We start from the raw sequence: 15,149 nt of genomic DNA on the forward strand, positions 1-15,149 counted from the left end.
GAGAACATTTACTTGAGAAGCCAAAGCCTTATGTTCACCATGCTGAAGAGCATGCCCAGATGGAGGGTGAAAGCCCAGTTCATCAGGCTATTGCCCCAGTCTCAGTCCATAAGGATGAAAGCCAGGAGCACTTACATGGGAAACCTCCTGATCACCAGGATGCAACGTCCGCTCCCGCGGACTGTAAAAGCCCTGTTCTTGCAACAGTCCCAGAGCCAGAAACTGCTCCACGCGCAGTTTGTGAGCCAGAAAGCCAGGGACATTTAGAGCCCGAGGCTTTTGACCGCCACAGCCCAGCATCCGCTCATCTAGCAAGCGAGCACCCAGCTGTCCTGGCAGCCCCAGCACCAGGAATTACCTCCCATTCAGTTTGCAAGACCGAAAGCCAGGAATATGTTGAGCACAAGGCTTCTGATTACCCCAGCCAGGCATCCACTGTCCTTGCTGGTGAACGTCCAGCTGTTGCACGAGTCCTGCCACTGGAAACTGCCTTGCAGTCTGCACGGGAGGCTGCAAGTCCAGAACATTTGGAGCGTGCACAAGCAGAGGGGCAGGCACCCATGATCCCAGCGGCCGAGCACCCAGCTGGTCCAGCAGTGCCACAAACTGAAGTTGCCTCATGTTTGGCTGGTGAGCATGAAATCCAGAAACATGTAGATCACCGTGCCCTGGCATCCACTGTTGCAGCAAGCAAACGCCCCCCTGTTCCAGGGGTTCGGCCGCTGGAAACTGCCCCCCTGTCCGCCGTTGAGACCGACAGCCAGGAACTCCTTGCTCTCGAGGCTTCTTCTGATCGCCCCGGTGCAGCATCCGCTCTTCTGGGAGGTGAACGCCCAGCAGCTCTAGGACTCATGCCACTGGAGGGTGCCCTGCATTCAGTTTGTGAGCGTGAAAGCCCGGAGCATCTCGAATGCAAGGCCTTTGATAGTAGCCCAGCATCCACTGTCCCAGCAAGTGAGCAAGTGACAGTCTCACCACTACAGACTGCTTTGCCTTCAGTGTGTGAGCATGAATACAAGGAGCACTTAGAGTACCACAGTGGAGCAGCATCTGTTGCCCTGGATCAGGAGCCCCCAGCTGTCCCAGCACCAGAAACTGCCCCTGAGTCAGTCTCTGCAGGTGAATGCCAGAAGCAACAGGAGCCGCTGGTTTTGGGGGAAATGGGATCAGCCATCCTGGAAAGCGTAAGCCCAGTTATGGGAGAGACTGTCCCCACTTCCAGCGGTGAGGATAAAAGCCAGAAATATTTGCATCTGAAGCCTTTGGTTTACAGCGAGGTGGAGTCTGCCGTTCTGGAAGACTTGGTGGACAAGATGGTTGGCCTGTCCGAAGAGATGAGTGTTTTGGCAGAGACTGTTTCTGGTCAAGAGGGATCAATAAAGCTAGTCCCCCCTCCAAAGGAAATGTTTTACCATGGGCCAGCCGGCCAAGCAGTAGATGGATGTGCCATGCATTTCGTGCCACCAGATGAAAAAGAAGACATCATTTACCTGGATGATATTGCGGATGATATGACATTATTACCCGCGGTGAAAGATGAATCGACGAAGCCAGTGGTGTTGGGTGAAGGGACTGAAGAAGAGATGGTTCCTCATGAGTGTGAAGATCTGGAGGATTTAGCAGTCGAGAGCCTTGCTTCCAGCCAACACAGTGATTCCCAGTCTGATAGTTCAGGTTCTGTAAAAATATCCGCTTATATAGCCCATATAAAGGAAAGGAGTATACACTCTGAAGTTTCCTTGGTGAAAATCAAGGACCTCTCAGAAGACATGTCTAATTTTGGTGGTGAGATTTCAAAATTCGACATATCGGAGGTTGAGCCAGCATATTTAAACCTATCAGATCTGTATGACATCGTATATTTTCCATTTGAATTCATGAGCTTCAGGAAACCCACGCCCAAGCTACCCAGTAAAAGAGTAATGCGGCTAGGGGACAAGTTACCTCCTGGGTACTTGCATAAAGATAAAAGGTTGTGTGTTCGAGAGGACAATTCCCAGGATGCCAGACACAACCTTTTGGAAATTTCCGAAGATGCAGGGAAAGGGTTGGAGAGCCACGTGGCAGGCAAATCCCAGCCAGTCTCCCTAAAGGGCTCAGGTGGCAAACAGAAGAGCTCCATGCACAGCAAGCCAGGACTGTCCAAGCCCTACGGCAGGTCGCACTCAGTGGAGCAGCCAGTGGAGCAGAGTCTGAGGAATAAAGTAAAAGCTTCTGTTGCCCATATTTCAAGAATCCTGAAGGGGAAACCGGCCCCTGAGCAAGAAATAGAGGAAGGTAAAAATCTCATTCTGTGTTTAAATGGGCTGATATAACTGGGTCCTTTTGACCCTTGCTTTTCCTTGCTCCCTGTGCTCTCTTATTTGCATCAGCTTATACATTACACCTGTGAGCTAAATTAGGGCATGCAGATATTTCCTGGGAGAGACTATAAGTGCTCATCCAGTTCAGCCCTTGCCCAGAGGCAGGATCAAGTTAAACCCTCCCTGGCAGATGTTTTGCAAACTTCTGTAAAACACACCTGTGATGACAGAGGGTTCAATCCTTCCTGCAACTCCTGCTCTGGGGCTCAACTCTCCTTATAATTGACAGCTTTTCCTAAGTGATCTTCTCTTCAAATGAAGCTGAGCCCTTCTTGTCCTGCCCTTAGTACGCACGGAGAAGAATTGGTCCCCACTTTCCTATAGCAACCTTTGCACCCTTCAATCTTCTCTTTTCTAGACTAAACAAACCCAATTTCTTCAATATTTCCTCTTAGGTTAGGGGCGAGCAATTATTTTGGGCGGAGGGCTGCTTACTGAGTTTTGGCAAGCCATCGAGGGCCGCATGACAGGCAGCTAGGGGTAGATAAATATTCATTTTCTACATTTTTAGGGGTCCCATGGGCCTGACAGAATGGCCTGGTGGGCTGCATCCGGCCCACGGGCCTCATTTTGCCCACCCCTGTCTTAGGTCCTGCTTTCCCGCAGTCTTACTATATGCTGTTGCTTGTCTTCTGGACTTTCTACCATTTGTCTTTATCTTCCATAGAGGGGGTTGCTTAAGATGGGACATAGTGTGACGCCATGGCCCCTCTTAAAACTTCCCAGAATGAGGTTTGTCTTTTTTTTTTTTTTTTTTATTAACAACAGAAGCACACTGTTAACTCATAGTTTGTGGTCTGTTATCACTCCCCGGATCCTCTTCTGCCATACTGCTGCCTAGCTAGGTATTCCCCAGTCTCCTTTCTCAGTGACATATTTTCTTTGTTGCTATTGAATGTCATCTTGCTGATTTTTAGGCCGTTTCTCTGTTTATCGAGATCATTTAAAATTCTGATCCTTTCCCTGCAAAGTGTCTGATGCTCTTCCCAGCCTGATGCTTGCAGATTGTATAAGCACGATCTCACGTATCTCACGATCTCATTGTACAAGCTTCTGTTCTCATTAATCGTGAATAAAAATACTGAATAGAACTAGATCCAGGACAGACCCTTGCTTTACCATAGTTGAAATACCCTGTTAATTTTTCGGAAATCATTGAAAAACCATCCTTTGAGCATGTTTTATCAACGAGGTTTGCATCTACCATAGTCCCCTCATTTGCTAGTGAAAATGTCATATGGGACAGGTCAAACGTCTTATTAAAGTTGACATAAATCACTTCTACTGTTTTCCCCTATTTATTAGGCCAGTCACTTGGTCAGAGAAGGGAATTAGATTGTTTGGAAACAACGTTTCTATGTGCATTATTTCTTAAAGTTATGCTGATTGGTCTATATTTCAGTAAGGTCATCTTCTTTCCTTTTTTTAGACCAGGCCCCATGTTTGCCCTTCTCCGGCCTTCAGGTAGCTCCCACATCCGCCGTGACTTTTTGAAGATCCCCACCAATAATTCGAAGATCGCTTTGGCAAGCTCCTTAAAAAGGTTGTGGTGAATCTCATCAGGCCCTGCCGACTTGAGTACATCTAACTCATCTAAATAGTCTTTAGCCCTTTTCCCTGCCTTATTCCACCTGTGCTCCTCTCCCTGGGGTACAATCCATTTATTATCTCAACTCATTTAACCTTTTTTAAGAAGACTGAGGCAAAAAAAAATGCAGTAACTTTCTCTGTATCATGATGTTCTTCTTCATTAAGAGACCATTTACTTTTGTGCTCCTCTTGCTTCTTATGTATTTAGTAAAACCTTTCCAAGGTCTGTGCTAGTCCTAAACCATTTTGCACTGTAGCCTTCCTGATTTTATCACATTTTCTTGTGCTTTTTTACCATTATAGTCATCTCTAGTTATGTTATCACCATTTATACAATTCTTTCTTGATCTTCAGGTGATGGCAGTGCTCCCCCTGAAGCGATATTGCTCTCTTGCTGTGCTTCCTACCTTCCCTGCACACTGGGATAGTTTGCTACCGTGTCTTGAATATAGCTTCTCTCAATAGCTGTCGACTGACCCCAATTTCTGCCCAACCGACCCTACCTACCAGGTCCCTGAACTTGCTGAAGTCTGCTTCTTTGAAGTCTGCTGTCTTTATCCTGCTGCTCTTAGTCTTTCCTTCCTCAGATGCATGACCTCTATCATGTTGTGATCCCTGCCATCCAAATTGTTTCCAAGCCAGTTCTCCCTGTTGGACAAGTCATTGCTCCCATCCCTGGCAACCTCCCCGTTTTCTGAAATAAAATGTCCCCAGCACATTCCTGGAGCTTGTTGGACTGTGCGTCCTGCTGATTTGTGTTGCCAGAAGAGATTTGGTGAAGTCTTCTGTTGCCGTCAGCTCCTTTACTCTGAATATTTGCACTCGTGGCTCAGGGGGGAAAAATAAAACTTTGAGATACTTCCCTGAGTTAGACAGTGAACAGCAACAAATCACCCAGTATTATTAATAGGAAAAGCATCAAGTCTCTATTGACTTGGTGAGGTTCTTCCCATGCTCTGAGGCCAAAGCCTTTATTTCAGAAAAAATATCTGGCATCCTCTCTTGCCTAAAAGTAAGGTGCGTGGCTTGATCTGAACTTAGGAGTGACACTAATGTGTATCCGAAGTGACTCACTTGAACTCGGTGGGATTGCACCAGATGGATAACTGTGGACACGTGCTTAGGATCTGGACAACAGAGGGGATCTGTCATCTCAAGCTAGCCTCACTTTAGAGGATTCTGCATGTTTTATCTTTCTGCCACTGCTCTTCTAACCTGACATGGTTTAATGTCATTATGGCTAAGGCTTTTTTTATTAAACTTGCCGTAAATTTATGTATTCACTGAAAGTTCATTAACTGGAGACCCCTAGCATTTTTACTGCTGTGCTTATCTTATATGAACAACAGCATAGAGGCTTTAATGATATGCAGCAGTAAGAGTGACATGGACTGGGTAGACTGGTTTCTATTCATTTCTTGGTAAAAGGCATCGAGGAGCAAGAAGCTGATGCATCAGAGAGTGAACCGCTGCATGAAGCTGCAGGACATTTGAAAAAGAAATCAGGACTCCCGTCTTTCCGATTATCAAGCCTCAAAACAAAGGAGAAAGGTACTTTGGTTGCATGAGTCTGCAGTTCGTTTTACCAGGGAATGTCACAGGGGAATATAATGGCAGTAACCTGAGTCTGGATGCTGGTCTGTTCTGCCAGAAGCGAGCCTGATTTTCACATTGCACCATCGTCGGTTTAAAAACAGAAATAATCCTGATTTGTCTGAAATCCTGCCGTCAGTAGGGTTTAGACCCCTTGGTAGTGCTATATGGGAAGTGCCAACCTCCTTTCTGGGAATATAGGTGCCTGTACCCTTCCCTTCAAGAAATGAATTGGTAATCATTCCTTTCCCTGAAAACACAGTGGGGAAAGAAGTTGGTGTCTTACCATGTGTAGACGAAATGAGGGGCATGTGCACATGACACTTTAAAGTGGGCTAAATGCTTTTGCACCACTTTTATGGTGTTGGTGTTTGCATGCATCAGCAGCGTATTGCGCATTAATTCCAGCTGCTGTAACAAATTCGGTGGCATAATGCACCTTAAATTACTTGGGGCGCAGCAAACTAAAACTCCTCCGAGGAGTTTTAGTCTGCTGCCCTACAGCTGTGGAGCAAAGCACCGGGCTCCATGCAGCTCAGGGGCTCTGCAGGAAGCCCCTGCAGGCAGCCTGGCAGCAGCCCGGGAAGGCAGGCTTTGCCCAAGATCTTTTTTTTTTTCCCTGGAGCTTGCCTGCCTGCCTGAGCTGTGTGGGGTACTTCCCTCTGCAGCTGCGGTGCCCCCCGGGACCGCCCGAGCTGGGTGCCTGTGGGTGGGGGGCACCGCTGCCACGGAGGGAAGCACCAGCCCCCCCCAGCCCAGGGACTGCTCAGCCCGCCGGGAGCTCACCCTCCCCTCCCCGCTGGAGAGGCATGTAAGTGCACAGGTGCATGCACAACACAGGGGTTTAAAGGGCCCTAAATTGAAGCGCTGTTTTTAAAAACCCACCATTTTAATTGAGGGCCCCTGTTTTATCTACATACACCCTTAATAGCCTGGTGGGTAAGACACTTACTCAGATTGTGACAGCCCTGGAGTGTAATTTCTCCTCTACCTAAGGAGGGTCAAATCCACATCTCTCAAGAGCATGCCGTAACCGCCAGGCTGATAAGTTATTCTGAAGTGTTGGGGTAGGGTAGGGTAGGGTAGTGGGGTAGGCCTATTGGCGAGGCCGGCCTGCTTTTCAGGGAAGAATTCAAGATTCAGTCATCTTTCTTTTTTTCACTTCATTGGATCTCCTTGGTAGCTCTTCTGATCAAAAGTGTTTTCTGGGGTATCACATGCAATTTTTACACGTGCTCCATTCAGCGTGTTTGAAATGCTGCTGTTCCATTCCCTTTCAGCACCCTCTTTCGTGGAAGAGCTGACTGACCAGACAGCGATGCCAGGACAGTCCGTGACGCTCTCCTGCCGAACGTCTGCCCACTCGTCCCCGCACGTCGAGTGGTTCCGAGGTGACGTCGACTCTCTTTTGGGTATCCGGGATTAACGAGTAGTAGGTGTTGGAGTTGTAGCACAACTGAGATCATTATGAGACTCTAAATTGCAGGGGACAGTTTGGTAGGATGGGATTAACTATTCTGCCCCCCAAAAAGAGATCTTTGAGACATCTCAGTAGAATAAAATAGGCTTTTTTCCCCCATATTCCTTCTGCTTTCAGACGGGATCCTCCTTCACAGCAGCAGTAGGATACTGATCTCAAGCACACTCAAACACTTCCAGCTTTTAACCATGTTGGTGGTAACTCCAGAGGATTTTGGTGTTTATACATGTGTGGCCACCAGCTCCTTAGGTACAGCCTCCACCTCCTGTTTGGTAAGGAAAGCAGGTAAGTGAAGAAGGCAGATGAATGGCTTTTTACCATTTGTGCTTCAGAGTAGAAGCATGTCCATAATAAGCAAATGCACACCATGTCCACACGGTTAAACATACCAGAGACACCCTTAATTATGCCAAGCAGGTTGCCTCCTAAATCGAAGTAGTAATATGGTCACGTCTACAGCACTTCAGGTTTTCTAATTACAGTCACGCCAATTATCTCACCTCCATGCTGATTAGCCTGCCCGCAGCACCTCAGGCACAGTTACTGCTTCTGTGTTAGGAGGCAGCCCACATAGAGATGTGTTGTTTTTGAGGGAGCGGTTACTAGACCTGGTATAGAGATGCCCATAGATTTACCTAAACACGCGCACAGAAAACAGGTTTATGGTGGGAGAGATGTGAGAGAGAGGGAGAGAAGGATGAGAAGGCCTGGTATCCCTCTGCCTCCCGATATTGTGGAGGTGTATGGAGATGAAGCACCAGTGGTCTGGAAACCAGTGGAAGCTGCCATCCCAGTTACTTGCACCGTGCAAAGGAGAAGGGAAGGATGTGCTCCCTACTGACCTTTCCCATGAGGCAGTCCCATGGAAGTTGGACTTCTCTCCCACCAGAAACCTCTGTGCTGGAAGGTGGAAGAGATGGCATGTCCATCTGAGCTTGTGCTTTCCCTGAACCCCCTCTACACGACAAATACTTGAGAATGCAAGTTAAGGCTTGGACTGTAGCACAGACACCATGATTTCAGTAGTGCAAATTGAGCACACCGAGGCTGGAGCAGGCATGCCTTATACAATCAGTCCAGAGCAAGGCTGAGACACGTGTCCCTGGAGCTGGGGCAAAATGCCTCCTAAACTGAAATACCTCCTAACTGCTCCCAAAATGCCTCCTAACTGCGTGCTTATTAAGCCTCTCCAATTTATGCCCATTTTTTAAAATTTGCAAGTGCTTTCATCTTAGGAAATAGCCCAAAACACATTGCTGCCCAAAGAAGAGGACATTTGTCTTCCAGCAGCATGAGTGTGCATTCATTATCCAGACTTAGCCAAAGTTTCCATAGTGCGTGCCCATTGAAGTTGATGGACTTACATCAGTGATGTATTGGAACTACTGGGTTTATATTTTCAGGGGGATTTTTCTCTCTCTCCTATGGGTGCTCCTTATCCACAGGTTTTGTTGCCATGCTCCCTTCTGCAGGTTGCACTCTGGTCTTTCTCCCCAGTCCCTTATTACCATTGCTCTCTTAAATGGAAAGCAAGCCCATGGAAATCATAGAGAAGCAGGGCTGGAAGGGACCTCCAGAGATCATCTAGTCCAACCTCCTGCCTGAGGCAGGATTATCCCTAGCAAACCTATCCTAAATAAATGCATAATCTACCCTCTTACCATCAACCCTGACACATTACAAGACATAACACCCTAACCTGCCACAGGTAAAGCAGGGGAACCACGGCAGCCAACATCCTGCTTGTGTAAAAAATTGTTAATGTACACCCAAGACATCCCAGGCAGAGGGCCACGCTCCTGCTACAGAGGAAGGCAAAACCCCCCACAGTCCAAACCAATCTGACCATGGGATCAAATCCCTTCCTGACCCCAAATATGGTGATCAGTCTGACGGGGGGGGTAAGACCATCTAGCCAGGATTGAGTTTAAGTTGCATTTTCAGGTCTGTACAGGGTGTGAAACAAGGCAAAATGATTTTCTTCCCCCGATGGGGATCACCTGTTGGAAACAGAAGGATATCTGGGACCAAACAAGCCTTGTATTACTCATCTAATAGGTGTGGATCTTTCATTTTAGTCTGTTTTCAGACCTTTACCCTTGATGCTTTGAATTTTGTGCATCTTCCTGACAGAGGTTCCTGGGAGCCCTCCACCTCCTGATATTGTGGAGGTGTACGAAGATGGGGTGCAGGTGGTCTGGAAACCGGTGGAATCTGCCATCCCGGTTACTTATGGCATACAGTGCAAAAGTGAAGGTAAGGATATACTCCCTTTCCCATGAGAAAGTTGTCCGGGTTTGCAAGTCCTGTGCAATTAGTCTCCTGCATTCAAAGACCGTTATGCTTCTAGGGATATTCTGGTTGGGTTGCCTGCCTCTCTCTCTCAGGCCTATTGAGGTCAGTGATAATATTTGCAGTGACTTTCATCAGCCTTGAGTCAAACCCTTTGAGCCTGGCCTCTCTTATCCCATTCCTAATTGGAATAATATTAATTGGCATTTATATTGCCATAGCCTGTATAAGCCACAACCCACATGGGACTTCTTTTAGCTGAACAGACTGTGCAGCCCAGTCTGAAAAGCCATGAGCACTCTAGGACATCCTATCCTTAATGTGGATTATGCCTGAATAAATCCCTTCCTCCTGTTTCCTGACCCTGGATCTGTGGTGCCTCATTTGCCCTGATTACAGAGGTATAGGTTGTAGCTGTGTTGGTCAAAGGACATGGGCAGACAAGATTTTTTTGGGTAAATATGATATCTTATTAGACCAACTCAAATAGTTGGAAAAAATCTTCTAAGCTTGCTAAGAATAATTTTTCCAACTATTTGAGTTGGTTTAATGAAAGGTATCAGATTTACTCAAAGAGCCTTGTCATTTCCCTGCTGGTTTCCCAGAACCATATTGCATGACTTCACAGTGACTTGCATGACTTCTGTTGACACTGTTACCCGAAGTGAAGGGTAGTACCAGTTAAGAGAAGGAAGCAGAGGTGGCATTAGATGTCCTTGCTGCAGTTCTGTTCAGCTAAAGGAAGGTACAACATCCTGCTTTCCCGAATACAGGAGAAATGATAATACCAAGAAACAGTTTCCCTTTGCTCACAGCTCTTTCAGCCACTGCTTCTCAGCTCAAAAGCTCTCTTTTAAGGTCATGCACTCCTGTGTCAGGCATTGTCACATGCTTTTCCATCCACCCACCCCCACCTCCACCCACGCCTCCAACAAGCCTCAGCAAAGCTTTCTGCCCACACAGTTCCAGCTCCGTAGCAGACTTGCAAGCGTCTTTGTTTTGGGCAATGCTATGTTTCCCGTATATTGCTTCTTGCATTTCATCCCATAGCTGTTCCTCTCACTAGGTTCAACAATTGTATAAGATGGAGAGTCCCAGTGAAACATGTACAATGCCACCGATTCATTCAGATCTGGATTCCACTACAAACGTCTTCTGAGTTCCCCCAAAAGATCCAAAAACCTGGGGTGAACTTGAGCCCAGGTTCAAGCTGCTGTATGGGTCTCAATTTAAATCAAACAATGTTTGCAGTTTCATTTGCTTTCAGTGTAAAGTCAAGTGAAAGATTATTATTATATCGAGGATTTTGATTTCCACTATAGATTTGTGTTTGCACATCAGCAGTAAAGGGAAGGCAAAGAGGGTAGGAGGGAAAGCATTTTAAAGAAACCAAAACCATTCATAGCTAGCCCTGCCAACCAAAACCACCGGTCCTTGGATTGCTCCAATGAGAAGTTCCTGGCGTCAGAAGTAAGAGTGTGCGATCACTGTAATGCATTAAAAGTCACCATGAAGTGACATTCCCAGGTTAACAACATTTTGAGACGCCTTTAAAAAATGTCGCAACTTTTCTATGCTCCTGGAGCACGACTAGCAGAGAAAAGAATGAGATGATCCCCTGGAATAACCCCGGACATACATTTTCTTTTCTTGGCCAAGATGGGGAGTGGACGACCCTTGCTACTGGTGTCTCTGACTGCTGCTACTATGCCAATAATCTCCCGAGCGGCTTGGTTTACTCCTTCAGGACGGCCTGCATCAGTAAAGCTGGAATGGGCCCGTACAGTACTCCATCTGCCAAAGTAAAGATTGGCGAAGAAGAACAGCTGGGTAAGGAGTCATGTATTGGCAGGGTGGGATGATGATGGCCTATGTGACATGATAGTTCTCTCTGCTCATTGAGGTGACCCTACCAGACCAAACTCAAGCCCAGCCCATGGCAATGTTGTGTATCAATTGTACCTGTGTCTGCTTGTCCTAGGTCAGAAATTCACATCCATTTTTTTTTTTTTTACTGGGACCTCACAACCACTGAGACATGTCCCAGTTTCCCTTCTGCCAGTTCACATGGTACTTCAAAGGAGAGGCCCTGATGGGTCATGTGCTGCTCCTCATTGGGGCGCTCATCCAGCAGTTGTTAGTAACTGGGCCCACTTCATTAGAAACATGAACAGGGGTGAGTTTTGAATCTATAGGCAATGTCTTGCCACCCTCACTGAGGGCTGTGACCTGGTGAGAACCAAAGTCCTAGGCTAGATATACTATAAAATCATTGTTTGGCTGCTGCCGCTCCCTTTGCCCAACATCCTCTAACATAACATGACAGTATGTCTGCAGTGGCTGCACCACAGGAAACGCTAAACCTGAAGGGACTTGTTTGCATTAAAGTGCAACGTTGATGACTTTGGTGTCTAAACATCGAGCAACCTTGTCTGCAGAAGTCTGAAATACTGCAGCTGCCTGCTTCCATCTCCATTTATAGACACCCAGGAATGAACTAAATGAAGATTTGGTCAGTGTTGTTATACACCCGTGTCCGTTTTTCCTTCTAGCCTTCCAGTCTGCAAAGCAGAGGTTCTCCGAAGAAGAGGGTGGAATAATGGCACCTGAAGAGCCTTTTCCAACCCACCAAACCTATGCCTTCCAAACAGAGATCAAAAGGTATGAAGGCTGGAAATCCAGGTGGGGGATGGACTCCAGCATTGCCAGCTAGAGTTTGGGTCCTCACCGCTGGAAATGCCACTGCCTTAAACTTACCAATTGCCCATCTCTGTCCTGTCCCCTTCCCACTTGGTTTTAATAAAGACACCTCCGGTAGGTAAAATCACAGGACATGGGAGCCTTGGCTTGTTGGCAGGGCAGCCCTCCTCCAGCGGTCTGGTGGCTGAAGTCTGAGTCAAAGTCTGCAGAAGCGTCTAGCCTTCATGTGCATCTTGCCAGTCTGTGTGGGATATCCTCATTCTGGATAGGTGGAATTTCCCTTTGAGCACCTGGGCTAGGGACAGACATTACACATAAACTGGTTTAACTGATCAGAAACTGGTTTAAACCTGTAACAGAACATAAGTTCAATGCACATCAACCAGTTTCAAAATGGCTGAAACTAGTTTAAGATCAACCTGGTTGAATGTAGAATCAGACTTAACTGATGGTCGAACTGATTTATGCAATGTCTGTCTCAGGCTTCTTCCTGGTTTAAGTTAAACCAGAGTCCTCCAGCATCCCAGGTGCTTTGCAGCCATGGGCTGGGCTGTCTGCTCCAGAGAACAGGGCTGGCTCTGCCCCTCTGCTTCCTAGCCAGAGCTCTAGTGGAGACTGCAGGCACAGCAGGGTCTGCCTGGCTTCCCCCTGCCTCACCCCACCTTGCCACTCGCTGTCCAAACAGGGATCCCTCCACTCCCTCCCATCTCCCACAGCACGGACCCCAGCCCCATGGGCCCTAGGCATATGGTATGCTAGCTAATACTGAGAGGATCCTGTGTGTGTGTCTCCAATTTCACTGGGACAGGACAAAGGCAGACCAGGACAGTGTCCACTCAGGGCTTTTTGGAGCTAATCACCCGGTCAGCTGGCAACGTCCCTCCGTTCCTTCCTTGGAAAAAGCTGTTTAAGAGCTTGAACTAATGAGAGAAACTTTTGTTTTCTTGATGGGCTGATAAATGCTGTGTTATCAGGTCCCTGCTGGCTCCTTCACCTGTCAGGTTTGCAGACAGTATGAAGAAGCAGGGAGAGGGAGATTGAAAAGCTCAGTATCATCAACAGATCATCAACAGATGATCAACAGTATCATCAACAGATCATCAACAGGCACTCTTTGCCTCAGAGTGCTAGCCCAGGGCTCGGGTTTGGCAACACTCCCGCCCCTTGAGCAACAAGTGGGGAAAAGCCTGGGATGTTGCAGGCAGAGTGAGGGTTTACATCCCTCCCTAATCAGAGCACCCTGCTGGGGCCTGGCCATTCCCCTCCTCAGCTCAGCACGGTAGAAGGGAAGGGAGGGCTGCTCTAGCACCCTACGGCTTCTAGCCTGAGCCACTGCAGGCATGTGCCTTCATTCCCTCAGTCCAGAGGGAATGTCTGTGCACTTACAAACCGATTCAACCTAGGCATGTTAGGCTAACCTGCAAAGATTGAATCAATTCAGGCTTGGGCTTTTTAGATGTCTGTCCCTAGCCCCAAGGTCCAGGGCACTTCTGTCTAGGCTCCAGTTGTAACAGAACCAGAGACACTTGGGAGTTTGCAGTCAGCTCTCTGCCCCACACTGTGGCCACTCAGAGACACAGGTTAGAAAAGAAGAGCTTCCCCTGGGGCAGGTGGGTGTCACTCCAGGTATGCATCCCAGTCACCCTGCAACGGTCCTCAGTTTAGCCTTAGGAAATAACCTATCCCTCAGGTTTATACATCTAGGAATTAGTATTTCAGAAGATAAGTAAGGAGCTCACTAACGTATAGCCCAGCTCAACTACCGCTTAGTAAAGGATCTTCTCTCTGATGTATCAGGCACTGCAGCTGTTGATTGCAGACCCCAGGAATCAGCCTTTTGCTTCTGGCTTCAAACAAATTTTAAAAATGTCATAAAAATGATGTCTCTTATAGTCTCTTCTAATAACCCAGTACAATCCTGGCTTCTGCCCCATGCATGGATGTGAAGGAAACGGAAGGTATGGCAGAATCTGGCTCAGGCTGGACCAGGCCACAAAAAGGAGGAAACATTTAACTTGCCCTTGTGTTTCTTTGCTCCAGGGGTCGTTTCAGCATTGTCAGACAGTGTCGGGAAAAACTGTGTGGGAAAGCGCTGGCTGCCAAAATTATCCCTTACCGTCCAGAGGACAAGCAGGCTGTGCTCCAGGAATATCAGGTCCTGAGGAAGCTTCATCATGTAAACATAGCGCGGTTGGAGGGAGCCTACGTGAGCCCACGGCACCTCGTCCTCATCCAGGAGCTCTGTGTGGGACCAGAGCTACTCCACTCTTTGGCAAACAGGTAGGACTCTCTGGTGCACCCCGCTATGCCAGTTTTGTCCAGGGCTGGTGTATCTGGCAAAGACCTGCTACTTTTTGCCCAAATGTTCATCCTGGTGATCTTCTTCCACCCATGTCTCCCCTTGGTTATCATCTTTGAGCAGGGCCTGGAGAAACAACACAGCCTCTTTGCCTTCTCCTCCAGCAATGGAAAGCATCAATTTTTTGATGCGTTTGATCACCACCTAGATTCCTAGAGTCTCAAACTCTGCCTCCTTCCTACTAGACATGTTCAAAGCCAACCTTTAAGGTGTACAGTAGACTGCACAGGAATTGTTTCAACTCTGAAAATGAGCCCAACTCTGTCCCTTTCTCCTTCAACCTACTTTGTGATGTCCTTTAGAGGGTTTAAACCTAGAAGATAAGATGAGGGAGCGAAAGAGTTGGATTCTGATCCCAGCTTTGATACTGAAAGGATGTCAATGTGACATAACCACATGCCGTGTTAGAGACATCCATGCTTGCTCTACGTGAGTGTGCTCGGATACTGGAAGTGGTATGGCTGCATTGACAGTGCTCCACCCAGGCCAGTCCTTCCATAGATTCATAGATGTTAGGGTCGGAAGGGAACTCAATAGATCATCGAGTCCGACCCCCTGCATAGGCAGGAAAGAGTTCTGGGTCTAGATGATCCCATCTAGATGCTTATCTAACCTCCTCTTGAAGACCCCCAGGGTAGGGGAGAGCACCAACTCCCTTGGGAGCCCGTTCCAGACCTTGGCCACTCGAACTGTGAAGAAGTTCTTCCTAATGTCCAGTCTAAATCTGCTCTCTGCTAGCTTGTGGCCATTATTTCTTGTAACCCCCAGGGGC

At 47.6% G+C, this 15,149-nt stretch overlaps 1 protein-coding gene across 1 annotated transcript in view; it reads left to right on the forward strand.

The window, feature by feature from the left end:
• Window positions 1-15,149, forward strand: part of LOC102377185 (obscurin-like) — a 42,706-nt gene that overhangs the window by 18,204 nt on the left and 9,353 nt on the right. Inside the window, exons 16-23 of the mRNA XM_025206816.1 lie at window positions 2-2,277; window positions 5,382-5,504; window positions 6,827-6,937; window positions 7,144-7,311; window positions 9,160-9,282; window positions 10,978-11,148; window positions 11,871-11,979; window positions 14,059-14,298. Coding sequence (XP_025062601.1) covers window positions 2-2,277; window positions 5,382-5,504; window positions 6,827-6,937; window positions 7,144-7,311; window positions 9,160-9,282; window positions 10,978-11,148; window positions 11,871-11,979; window positions 14,059-14,298 — 3,321 coding nt within the window. The remainder of the gene's footprint in view (window position 1; window positions 2,278-5,381; window positions 5,505-6,826; window positions 6,938-7,143; window positions 7,312-9,159; window positions 9,283-10,977; window positions 11,149-11,870; window positions 11,980-14,058; window positions 14,299-15,149) is intronic.

Source organism: Alligator sinensis, unplaced genomic scaffold, assembly GCF_000455745.1.
Source record: "Alligator sinensis unplaced genomic scaffold, ASM45574v1 scaffold531_1, whole genome shotgun sequence".
Taxonomy (NCBI): domain Eukaryota; kingdom Metazoa; phylum Chordata; order Crocodylia; family Alligatoridae; genus Alligator; species Alligator sinensis.